Source organism: Tachyglossus aculeatus, chromosome 2 (genome assembly GCF_015852505.1).
Source record: "Tachyglossus aculeatus isolate mTacAcu1 chromosome 2, mTacAcu1.pri, whole genome shotgun sequence".
Taxonomy (NCBI): Eukaryota; Metazoa; Chordata; class Mammalia; order Monotremata; family Tachyglossidae; genus Tachyglossus; species Tachyglossus aculeatus.
The window spans coordinates 79,201,061-79,214,440 of NC_052067.1; the positions used below are offsets into that span (position 1 = coordinate 79,201,061).

Genomic DNA, 13,380 nt, shown 5'->3' on the forward strand with positions numbered 1-13,380 from the left:
AAAACAAAACCTCAATCTGTTGCTTGGACTGGGTGGACTGCTTGAAATGAATAACAGTGTTCACTAGGGAGTAATATGAAATAGTGACAACAGCATACAGTTTGAGAAGATCCAGGTGCGATTTCCTTTTGGAGACTGTTCTTCTTCTGGATTCTGGGTCAATAGAGCTGGGTCCTGCCAAATCATAGAGCCTCTGGGGACTACCGAGTATCTTTAAGAAAAATAATTTTTTATGAGAAAGAAAGAAATCACAAAACCATAATCACTTTAAGTATGACAGGAAATAAGCATGCTATCTAGCCCAAAAGGAGTTTAACTGGAAACTAAATTTCACGCCCCAAATCAAACAGACCAGCATCACATGGAGAGTACAGTTCTGTCCAGACTTCCCCTTGTCCTGTGGGGCACATTCCACAGTGCTTTGCACATTGTAAACGCTTAATAAATGCCATTATTATTATTCTCTCAGGTCAGATCCCACAGGGATCCAGACTGTCTGCAGGTTAAACTACCAAGGAGATGAGGTTATTTTTGAAACTTCCAAGGATATGTGAGTCTGGTGGGGCCCCAAACTAGCTTCTGGTGGGAGTTTAAGTAATGAAACTTCTCAATGTGCCTCGTTCTCACCTGTCCTGCCACCGACCCCTGGCTCACGTCCTACCTCTGGTCTGGAATGCCCCCCCCCCCCCCCCACCCCTCACATCCACCAAACTAGCACACTTCCCCCCTTCAAAGCCCTACTAAAGGTTCACCCCCTCCAGGAGATCCTCCCAGATTATGCCCCCCTTTTCTTCAGCTCCCCCTTCTCTCCCCATCACCCCCACTCACTCCCTTTCCTCTACCCTCCTCCCCGCCCCAAAGCACTTGTATACACAAGTATACTTGTGTATATGTACTTATATGTACATATATACATATGTACTTATCTATAATTCTATTTATTTATATTAATGCCTGTTTACTTGTTTTGATGTGCATATACCTATAATCCTATTTATATATATTGATGCTATTGATGCCTGTTTATTTGTTTTGATGTCTTTCTCCCCCCCTTCTAGACTGTAAGCCCGTTTTGGGCAGGGATTGTCTCTCTTTGTTGTTGAATTGTACTTTCCAAGTGCTTAGTGCTGTGCTCTGCACACAGTAAGTGCTCAATAAATACGATTGAATGAATGAATGAGCTAGTGCTTGCCAGATTTTTTGGGCCAAGGAAGACTCCCAGAAGGTCCAGGTCCTGTCATCCAAACTGTATCTCTCTTACCCTGAGGTCCATCTGAGATTGGGCCAGCCTCGGGAATGTGGCCAGTCACATGGTATTGTGGTTCGTGCCATTTGTCTCTGGCTCAAAATCAGACAGGTCTTGCCATTTTTTTCTTGCCATATTATTATAGCATTTAAGGTCCCAAAGCTATCAGCTCTCCAGTTTCAAGATTTACTTGGATGATAAGAAAGCAGGCCCATTATTTGTTATTTATTCTGGATCATCACAGATCTTGCTAGTAGTTATACAGTTTTTTTGCTAACCCACTTCCAAGAATATGCAGCTAGAAGCTGAAATAAATCTGGAGGTAGGAACAGCTATCTGCGAGAGTTTACGAGAAGCAGCGTGGCTCAGTGGAAAGAGTATGGGCTTTGGAGTCAGAGGTCATGGGTTCAAATCCTGACTCTGCCAATTGTCAGCTGTGTGACTTTGGGCAAGTCACTTAACTGCTCTGTGCCTCAGTTCCCTCATCTGTAAAATGGGGATTAAGACTCTGAGCCCCACGTGGGACAACCTGATCACCTTGTGACCTCCCCAGTGCATAGAACAGTGCTTTGCACATAGTAAGCGCTTAGTAAATGCCATTATTATTATTATAGCCTTCCTTTTGAATAGACATAGAATTCTACAGCAGGAAAAAGAGGCAGGACCAGATTAACACAGGGGTTTCCAGGACTGCAGCTCAAAGACTTGGTTTTAGGTCCTCGCTCCCCCAACCCTGCACAATAAATCCCATCCCCACCGGAGTCAGGAACGAGTTCATTCCTGTTCATCTGTGTTTGACTCTACTTCTTCACCGGTCTTTAAGAGATGGGGCCCCAGCTATACTAGGTGGTGAACTTGTTGGGTTAGGAAACTCCCAGGGCCATTGGCCAGAGTTGAGGCACCTGCTGGGGATCCTGCCCTCCCCAACAGCATGCCAGGGTGGTGGTTCCTGAATGTGCTGAATGATGATGCTGATATTTGTTAAGCACTTACTATGTGCCGGCACTGTACTAAGCACCGGGGTGGATATAAGCAAATCAAGTTGGACACAGTCCCCGTCTCATGTGGGGATCACAGTCTCAATCCCCATTTTACAGATGAGGTAACTGAGGCACAGAGAAGTGAAGCAACTTGCCCAAGGTCACAGCAGACAGTGGGGGAGCCGGGATTAGAACTCATGTCCTCTGACTCCCAAGCCCAGGCTTTTGCCATTAGGCCATGCTGCTTCTCTGTCTTAGTGGACAGAATGCGAGCCTTAGTGGGTAGAGCACAGGCTTAGAGGATAGAGAAGGACCTGGGGTCTAATCCTTGCTCTGCCACATGTCTGCTGTGTGACCTTGGGAAAGTCACTTAACTTCTCTGGGTCTCAGTTACTTCATCTGTAAAATGGGGATTAAGAGTGTGAGTATATCCTTGTATATAAACTTGTATTTACCCCAGTGCTTAGAACAGTGCTGGACACATAGTAAGCCCTTAACAAGTACCATGATTATTATTATATTGTTTCCTCTTTTCCAGCCCCACAGGCTTACCCACTCCTGTTGCCCTCTCTCCCAATCAATCAATCAATCAATTGTATTTATTGAGTGCTTACTGTGTGCAGAGCACTGTACTAAGCGCTTGGGAAGTACAAGTTGGCAACATATAGAGATAGTCCCTACCCAACAGTGGGCTCACAGTCTAAAAGGGGGAGACAGAGAACAAAACCAAACATACTAACAAATTAAAATAAATAGAATAGATATGTACAAGTAAAATAAATAAATAAATAGAGTAATAAATATGTACAAACATATATACATATATACAGGTGCTGTGCGGAAGGGAAGGAGGTAAGATGGCGGGGGATGGAGACGGGGACGAAGGGGAGAGGAAGGAAGGAGCTCAGCCATTCCCAAGAATGGCTTTGTTCCCAGCTCCTCCATCCTTTCCCCCTGGAGGTGAGTGGGTACTGTGCCGGATTCATTCATTCAATCGTATTTATTGAGCGCTTACTGTGTGCAGAGCACTGTACTAAGCGCTTGGGAAGTACAAGTCAGCAACATATAGGGATGGTCCCTACCCAAACAACAGGCTCACAGTCTGTGCGGCCTTGCTTAGGGGGCTCTGGACCATTCAGCCTGGTCTGGCTGGGATCATGAGTTCTAGGGGTTGTGAGTTGCTAACTGAAAGTCCCCATCCCTAACTCTCCAGCACTGCCACCTCCATTTCCTACTCCTCTTCCTCCCCACTCCAGGTTGCTATTCCAAGCAACTTCCCAGGCTGGACCCACACCTCAGGCTTGTCAGTGTCAGCGACAATGAGCAAGCAACGTAGCTCAGTGGATTAAGCCCGGGCCGGGGAATCAGAAGGACCTGGGTTCTAATCCCGGCTATGCCACAGGTCTGCTGTGTGACTTCGGGGAAGTCACTTCACTTTTCTGTGCCTCAGTTACCTCATCTCTAAAAAGGGGATAAGACTGCGAGCCCCATGCGGGACAGGGACTGTGTCCAACCTTGTATCCTTGTATATAAACTTATATCTACCCCAGCGCTTGAAACTGCACTTGGCATACAGTAAGCGCTTAACAAGAACCATAATTATTATTATTATTATCGTTATTACTAACAAGAAGATTAATGGCCAGGGGAACACAAGAAACTCATCTTCAGAAAAGCACGTCTCCGTTTTGCTGTGCGCTCTCCCTTAGCAGTTACCAGCAGTTGAGCACTATGGCTCTTGGAGTCCACTGGGCCAGACCAGACTCCCAGTCTGTACAAAGCGCAGATTCCAGTTCTGCTTTTCATTGGAGCACACATGGCCGAGCAGCACACTTGCTCACCTCCGGGCAAAGTAAAGGTTGTGACTGAGAGATAAAGTGGACAAGTGGGGAAACTGCAGCAGGCAATAGCAGCAGCAAGAGCTGGATAATTCAGCCCCTCCAATGAAATCATACACAGCATATTGGTGACAACGAGTTCACATAGGAGACTTGCAAAATTCATTTACCCTGGGGCCCGCAGGAAGCTGAATCTTGCCTTGAAGAGAGGTACAGGGCTGATACATAAGCAAATACATTCAGTAAAAGATGGGTCAAGAAAATAAACAACTTGGATTCTTCAGACGGGGAGCGCAACACAAGACTACTGTAGCAGTTGCTTAGGGTGCTAAGACTGAAGGTTTTGGATCCTTGCAAAGAGAAAAGAATCCCCACTAAGTTGGAGCCCTGAAAGGGAAAGAGGGAAGGAGGTGAGCTGGAACTCTGCTTCTGACAACTGCTCATTTGTCCAGTTTTTCAACAGATGGAACATGGGGAAAGGGAGAGCATGGGACCATAAAATGAGATACTGAGCATATGTGATTTGCAAGATGCAGTGCTTACGTATCACTGTATTTTTCTTTAGAGCTCCTATGATTGAGTACAGGGAAATGGCACATATGGGGTTCAAACTCCAAAGTGCAAAAACAAACATCCTGGACACCAAACAGGTTTCTCTGTGTACTTAAGCCCTGAACATTTGGTATCTAAGTTACCTGTCTGCAAATATGGTTGGCTTTGAAACCAAGTCAGAATACCGGCTGTTCTTAGTTAACTCAGCTGGCCCCACAGAAGAGAGGCTACCAGGGTGCTAGAAGAGGTTCTGAGAAGTCATTTAGGCTAACCTCTTGTCTCCAAGCATATGACCAACCAAGCCAGCCAGAACCGAAGGCTGGGATGCTCTCCTTCCTCAAATCCGACAGACAATTACTCTCCCCACCTTCAAAGCCTTATTGAAGACACATCTCCTCCAAGAGGCCTTCCCATACTATGCATACCTTTTCTCTTTCTCCCACTCCCTTCTGCAGCATCCTGACTTGCTCCCTTTGTTCTTCCTTCCTCCCAGCCCCACAGCACTTATGTACATATCTATAATTTATTTATTCATATTAATACCTGCCTCCCCCTTCTCTAGACTGTAAGATGGTTGTACGCAAGAAATGTTTCTGTTTATTGTTATATTGTACTCTCCCGAGTGCTTAATACAGAGCTCTGCACATAGTAAGTGCTCAATAAATATCAGTAAACGCTCAATAAATATGATTAAATGAATGAATGAATCTATTGAAGCCTTAAAGATCTCCAAGGATGGAAACTGCATAATCTCTCATCTCAATTTATAATCTCTCATCTCAATTTTTGAAAGTCAAGTCATTTTTCGTAATATGCAACTGTAATCTCTCCTGCTTTAATGTAAGCCTCTTTCCTCATCTTTAGACGTCAGTGGACATTGAGGTCATCACCTTCATTTATTTTAAGACTGCTTTAAAGTCACCTCTTAACCCTTTCTTCTCTGAGATAAACAATCTCAACTACTTTAATGATCTTCTCATAAAAATGAATGTTTGCATGCTATTTCTGTCATGAAACTGTTGTGCCTTTGGGTAAGTTACCTAACTGCTCAGTTCCCTCCACTTTATAGTGTGACACTGAAAAATATCATGACGTGCTATTGCACATAGGCACTTCAACAGTAGGGACACATGTCCACATGTTTTGTTTTGTTGTCTGTCTCCCCCTTCTAGACTGTGAGCCTGTTGTTGGGTAGGGACTGTCTCTAGATGTTGCCAACTTGTACTTCCCAAGCACTTAGTACAGTGCTCTGCACACAGTAAGTACTCAATAAATATGATTGAATGAATGAATGACTAGGGAGTGAGGAGATGGCTAGGGGCGGAAGACCAGACTTCAAAATGCCTAAAGCTGAATACCTCAGGTCCAATAAAAGATGCTTCCAAAATGGAAACCCACCAGCCAACACCCATCATCTCCTAAAACCTCCTTATGGTTAAGGTTAGCATTTCAGGTTGGGAATATGAGTCGGTGATTGGCCTGTTGAGGTAAAATCTTTAGTTCTTTAATTTTTGAAAATTTGTTACTTGGCCAATGCCACTAGCTGTAATCAGCTTGCTCCCTGAGGGTGGAGATATGGCTCTATCTTTGCTATTTAGTGGAGAGGATACAGGCTCCTGGAGCAATAATAGTGATCATGATTGTGGTGTTTGTTAAGTGATTGCTATATGCCTAGCAGCACTGTACTAGGTGCAGAGGAAGATGTAAGATAATCAGGTCTCAGTCACAGTGTCCCACTTGAGCCTCACAATCTAAGAGGGAGGAAGAACAGGTAATTCTGCCCCACTTTACAGAGGAGGAAACTGAGATACGAAAATGTTAAGTGACTTGTCCAAGGTCACATGATAGGCAAGTGGGAGACCTGGATTAGAACCAGGTCCCATCACTTCCAGACTCACAGTCTTCCCACTGGGCTGTGGCTTTGCAAATTGCCCCTCTACTGACACCACCCTTCTCCACCTTGCCACCTCCAGCTTCTGTTGTGCCAAGGGCTTGATTTCTTTAGGACAGAGCACAGGCAGTGGCTATGTGAGTATATGAACTTTTTTAAGAGTAGGAATTTGGACTGCAGCACCGCTACAAGTGAATATAAAGCATGATGCAAGATATGCAGTTCTCTATCTATGATTGATGAATCCTCCTGAACAACTGCTCCCAAGGATGCTGCCAACATGGCCGTGTACCTAACTCCACCTCTGGCAGGAGCTGCTTCAGGCACCATTCCCAGAAAAGCCTGATTTAAAGTTCTGACGTTGAATAGGCAGAGCCAACTGTGGTTCTCACTGCCCAAATTAGTCAGCTACATTCAGGATTTCTACTAAACCTATTTTTCATGTGCGGTGGCTTCTGTGGTCCTTCAGGAAGGATAAGGCTCCGTCAATTGGGCAAGTCACAACTTCTCTGTGCCTCAGATACCTCATCTATAAAATGGGGATTAAGACTGTGAGCCCCCTTGGGACAACCTGATCACCTTGTAACCTCCCCAGTGCTTAGAACAGTGCTTTGCACATAATAAGTGCTTAATAAATGCCATTATTATTATTATTATTACTATAAGAAAAGGGAGTCTGGAGAACTTCAAAATACAACCATGAAAGTGGCAGGCCTCTGAGGAAAGCCAAGTTTTCCAACTATTCCTGCGCTGGGAAGTGGGGCGTGCAACTGCCAGGAATAGTCACAAGTGTCTGCTGTGTAACCTTGTGCAAGTCACTTAACTTCTCTGTGCCTCAGTTTCCTCACCTGTAAAGTGGGGATTAATCCTACTCCCTCCTACTTAGACTGTGAATCCTGTGTGAGACAGGGACTGTGTCCAGCCTGATCGACTTGTATCTGCCCCAGTGGTTATCCAGTGGTTAGCACAGAGTTAGCACTTAAAAGTACCAAATTATTATTATTATTATTATTATTATTATTATTATTATTATTATTATTATTATTATTATTATGGGAGTGCTTCTTGAAGGACCACATAAGGTACCTCACATGGAGAACAGACTCAGAAGAAATCCTGAACATGGGCAGTGAGGACCGCAGAGGTTAACCATGTTGATGTGGGACACTACTGCACAGTATAAGTACTAGGCTGGGGTCACTCTGGGTTTTTTATAAAAAAAATTCTGGGATACAATTGCACCCACTGACCAGATGTAAATGTGACGCGTAGGCTCGTAGTGTCAAAGGAGCACAGTAGTAGCCCAGATAACTCTCAAGGCACATACTCTAAATCTCAGAACTTCCAGTTGTAGGAGTACAATTGGGGATTTAAGCCAGTCCATTCCTCATTTTGAGCTCTGATAGATAATGAAGATACAGACATTTCCCTCCCCTGACTCCCATGAGGAACTGTGCAGTGGGATCAGAGTATCAGATTATGCTAACTCTAAATAATTTGAGCAATGGAGTACTGACTGAAAAATCATCGTTCAAATACGAATTTTGGACTTGAGTTGCTTAGGAGACAGGATATGAAATATACCTAAAATTGGATAGTAGGGTAGTTGAACTTCAAAAAAAAAAAAAAACCAAATGGATATCTACAGAAAAAGGAACCAAACAGTGATAGGACAAATTGAGGAGGTCAAATTGTCTGGTTAGTGAGTTCTGGCAGTCAAGCGCCTCTGCCAATAGATAAATAGCGAAATGCATGGTCCAGGGAACTATGCAAGGAACTTTGGGTTGGAGTAGGTAGCATGTGCCCTGCAGGAACTTCTGATCTGGAGCAGACGAGACAAACAATCCCAGAGAGGACAGGCTTCCGTCCTTTCCTACCTCTTTCATGATTTTGATGGCTTCCACTCGATGCTGTGGTGGGGGATACAGCAGCATTCGATGGTAGAGAGACTGAAGCACCGGCTTCATGGATTCCACCGACCCCACCAATCGCACGAGTTCCCCCGCAACGTAGTAGATGGTCCGAGCCACGGGCCCACTGAGGGCCGGGGCCGTGGAGGAGCACCCCGATCCTCGGCCGTGGTCGGAGACCCCCGACGAAGGGGAGATGGGCTCAAAGCTGGGGCCGCTGCTGTGGGCGGAAGTGATGGTTTTATCATGGACGGGGTTGCCCAGGATCACTATGAGAGCCGGGCACAGATGCTTCCTGGGGACAGAAAGAGAGACGGAGAAACATTTTGGTACCGGGAGGGGAAAACTGGTTATTTTATAGAGATCAGACAACTAAAGCTATATTAATGAAGGGCAAGAGTTGGTATTCTGCTTTAACAGTGCATCTCTGTGTGTATTACCGATAACGTTTCTGATTGTCTCAAGTCGATTTGAACAAAGTAGAATACCAATATAAATAAAGCATTTCAGAAGAAGTTTAAGACGTGGTCAAGCTGTAACAGTCTACAAAAATGGGTGATGGCAAAAGTTGTTCTTTTTTTCTGTAAATTGCACAGTGTTTTATGGGCAAATATTACTATTCCCACTTCCCATGGAGAAGCAAGGAGGCCCAGAAAGATTCAATTAACTCCCCAGAGTCCCTTCCATATCTGGGATTAGGAATAGGATAGAAAGTGACTTGGCTGTAATGAAATGGAGAATCAGGAGCTAAACCAAGAACAGAATCTCATTCTCCTAACCTCTAATCCCTTACTCTAAAAACAATGTAGAGTTGGGGATGAGACTCTGGATTTGCACTTGGATTTTCATTTTTTATTCACCTCTCCCTCAGCCCTACAGCACTTATGCATATCCATAAGTTACTTGTTTACATTCACATCTGTCTCAGCCTCTAGACTGTAAGCTCTTTGTGGACAGATAACATATCTACCAACTCTGTTATAATGTAGTCTCACAAGCACCTAGTACAGTGCTCTGCAAACAGTAAGTGCTCAAAAAATATCGATGAATTGGCATACAAATTGACACCGGTGTAGGATATTATCTAATAGCTAGCAGTTTGTCCTTTGGAATTCTGAGATACTGCAAGATCTACAAGTTTGAATAATAATAATAATGTTGGTATTTGTAATTGTACCATCATTGTAATAATGATGGCAACAAATACCATCATCATTATTATTATTATTATTATTATTATTATTATTATTATTATTAAGCACTTACTATGTGCAAAGCACTGTTCTAAGCACTGGGGAGGTTACAAGGTGATCAGGTTGTCCCGGGGGCGGGCTCAGTTTTAATCCCCATTTTACAGATTAGGTAACTGAGGCACAGAGAAGTTAAGTGACTTGCATAAAGTCACACAGCTGACAGTTGGCAGAGCCAGGATTTGAACCCATGACCTCTGACTCCAAAGCCCATGCTCTTTCCAAACAGATCTGGGAGCTAACAGTCATGAAAAAGGACATATTATTCCATGAGCTTTCTGATCACAGTGATTTACGTCAAGTGTGTACTGTAGCCATTTTTAGATTTGGGCAGGAAAAATAATGTAGTTCTATAGGTCATCAGCTGTGGAAAGCAATATTTGGAGACAATGATGCATGTACTTACCAAATGAGGTCAGTGAAGGCTTTGTGGTGGTGCATGCTGGTGGAGGAACTGCTGAGCATGGACAGAATGCACTCCAGATAGAGAAGCTGCAACTGCTGATTTTCACTAGAAAGAATGAACACCTGCAGTAGTCTCAACGGCATAAATCCTAATCCTTCCAGCATCACTTTTCCCCATTTTACTGCCCTGCCTTTGATTTTTCTCCCTTTGCACCTATTTGAAAACAGTCTGAATTTCCAATAGCATAATCCATCTGATTTTGGCTTGTGCTTAATGATAGTATGGAGGAAAAGACTTTCCCTGTAGGAGCAGGACATGGAGAAGCTGTGGTGGCAGCTTCTACAACCAACACTGGGACTCCAGACTAAGGCCTGTGGCCTCAGTTTTCCCCAGCCTCCCACCCTGGTCCCCACCTCCGCTTCACCTCTGCCTGCGTCTAAGCAGCGTGGCTTAGTGGAAAGAGCACGGGCTTGGGAGTCAGAGGTCATGGGTTCTAATCCCACCACCACCACTTGTCTGCTGTGTGACCTTGGGCAAGTCCCTTAACTTCTCTGGGCCTCAGTTACCTCATCTGGAAAATGGGGATGAAGACTGTGAGCCCCACGTGGGACAACTTGATTACCTTGTATCTACCCCAGTGCTTAGAACAGTGCTTGGGACCTAGTAAGCAGTTAACAAATACCGTCATTATTGTTATCATTATTATTACTTGGTTTGGGAAGAAAACCAGGCCTGCCAAGGTGGGACCATAAGAAAGCTACCTTCCCACATGCAGAACGGTGGAAAGGTTATAACTGTTAGGACCCAGGGCATCCCTGAAGAGAGGGGTGAGGAGCCTGTGGGCTATTTCCACTCAGCAGTAATTTACTTGATGTGGGGCTGTTGTTTCTAATCAGAATTGCCTTTCGTATTTCTGCTGTGCTTGTTCTCCCTACCCCGCTTAGATTTTTAGTCTCCCTTGGCTGGGGATCAAATCTTCAACTACCATCTCTATGTGGATAATTCCTAACTCTACAACTCCAGCTCTGACCTCTCTCCTTCTCCAAGATCTCACATTTCTTCCTGCCTTTGGGACATTTCTATTCAGATGTCCTGCCAATACCTCAAACTAAACATGTGAAAAACAGAATTCCTTACCTTTCCACCCAAGCCCTGTCCTCCCCTTGTCTTTCCCATCTCTGTAGGCAATGCCACTATCCTCCCTATTTCACAGCCCCATAACCTTGATGTTGTCCTTAGTACAATCACTCATCCTATCCCGACTAGATTACTGCATCAGCTTCCTTTCTGACCTCCCAACCTCCTGCCTCCCCACACTCCAGTCCATACTTCAATCTACTGACCAGATTATCTTTCTACAGAAACGTTCAGGGCATGTCAACCTCCTCCTCAAAAATCTCCAGCAGTTGCCTATCCACCTTCTATAAAAAAAAATTAAAAAACCCTCACCTTGAGCTTCAAAGCTCTCCATCACCTTGCCCCCCACCACCTCATCTAGCTTCTCTTTTCCTACAACCCAGCCCGCACACTTCGTTTCTCTGGTGCTAACCTTCTTACTGTGCCTCAATCTCACCTGTTTTGCCTCCAAACCCTGGCCCACATCCTACCTCTGGCCTGGAACACCCTCCCTCCTCAAATCTGCCAGACAATTACTCTCCACCCCCTTTCAAAGCCTCATTGAAGGCACATCTCCTCCAAGAGTCCTTCCCAGACTAAGCCCCACTTTTCCTCATTTCCCACTCGGTTCCTTGTCACCCTGACTTGTTCCCTTTGCTCTTCCCCCCTTCCCTACCCTGAAGCACTCATGTATATATCTTTAATTTTTTTTATTTTTATTAATGCCTGTTCCCTTGTATTGATGTATATCTCTCCCCCTCTAGACTGTGAGCTCATTGTGGGCTGTGATTGTCCACAGTGATTGTCTCTATTGCTGTATTGTACTTTCTGCACACAGACGGAGCTCAATAAATACAACTGAATGAATGAACCTACAAAACACAATCTGTCACCAAATCCTGTCGGTTCTACTTTCACAACATTGCTAAAATCTACCCTCCCCTTTTCATCCAAACTTCTACCATGCTGATCCAAACACTTATCCTATCCAGCCTTGACTACTGCCTGTGCCCCCTTGCTGACCTCTGTCACTTGTCTCTCCCCACTCCAGCCTATACTTCACTCTGCTGAACAGATCACTTTTCTAAAAAGAGTTCAGGCCATGTCTCCCCACTCTTCAAGAACCTCCAAAGACTGCCCAGCCACCTCAACATTAAACAGAAACACCTTTTCATTAGTTTTAAAGCACTCAATCAGCTCAGCTCACGCTTTTCTTAACTCACCGATCTACTACAGCCCAGTCTGCACACTTCACTTTTCTACCACCAGCTTACTCATTGTGCCCTGAGCTCATCTATCTTGCCGCCAACACCTTCTCCACATCCTCCCCCTAGCCTGGAACTCTCTCTCTCTCTCTCCATACAAGCCAAACCACAAATTTCCCCACCTTCATAGTCTTACTAAGGTCACATCTCCTCTAGGAGACATTCCCCGATTTAATCCCTCTTTTCCCCTGTTCTTCCTTTCTGTGTCATCTGTGCACTTGAATTTGAGACCTTTGGACGTTTGATATCTGCCCCACCCTAAACCCCACAGCACTTATGTACAAATCTAAAAATTATATATTACAAATTATTTGTCCATATTAAAGTCTGTCTCCCACTCTGGATTGTAAGCTCATTGTGGGAAAGGAACATGTCTACCAACTTTGCTGCACTATACTCTCCCAAGAGCATAGTACAGTGCTCTGCACACAGTAATAAATGCCATTGATGATGATGATAAATCATTAGAATTGTTGAAAGACACATTCACCAATCAATAGCCCTATGACACTGGTGGCGGTAGTAGTAGTAGTAGTAGTAGTAGTAGTAGTAGTAGTAGTAGTAGTAGTAACAGCAGCAGCAAAGGTATTTGAGCATCCACTGGGTGCAATACACTGTACTAAGCACTTGGGAAAGTACACCAGAAGCATGAGACACTTTTTCCATGCACAAGGAACTGAAACTTTAACAAATGGCGAAACTAACTTCAGAACAAGACCAGGGATTTTGTAAGTCACAGCTGTCAGTGCGCTAGACATTACGCTGGTTGGCAGTGGACCCAAACCTGATGCAGGGGGAATTGAGTGGTGCGATACTGAGATGGTTACCATGTGTGTGTTAAATAGACAACCAGTGACTGCTCTTTTCAGCAAGTTTCAATAAGTAAGTCTATGGGATATTTATGTACACAATCTATTGAGATTTCA

The 13,380-nt window shown here is 44.4% G+C and overlaps 1 protein-coding gene across 1 annotated transcript in view; it reads right to left on the minus strand.

Moving 5' to 3' along the window:
* Window positions 1-13,380, minus strand: part of ARFGEF3 (ARFGEF family member 3) — a 146,955-nt gene that overhangs the window by 63,045 nt on the left and 70,530 nt on the right. Inside the window, exons 9-11 of the mRNA XM_038741335.1 lie at window positions 10,074-10,178; window positions 8,385-8,712; window positions 99-211 (exon numbers count right to left, since the gene is read on the minus strand). Of these exons, the coding sequence (XP_038597263.1) occupies window positions 99-211; window positions 8,385-8,712; window positions 10,074-10,178 (546 nt within the window). The remainder of the gene's footprint in view (window positions 1-98; window positions 212-8,384; window positions 8,713-10,073; window positions 10,179-13,380) is intronic.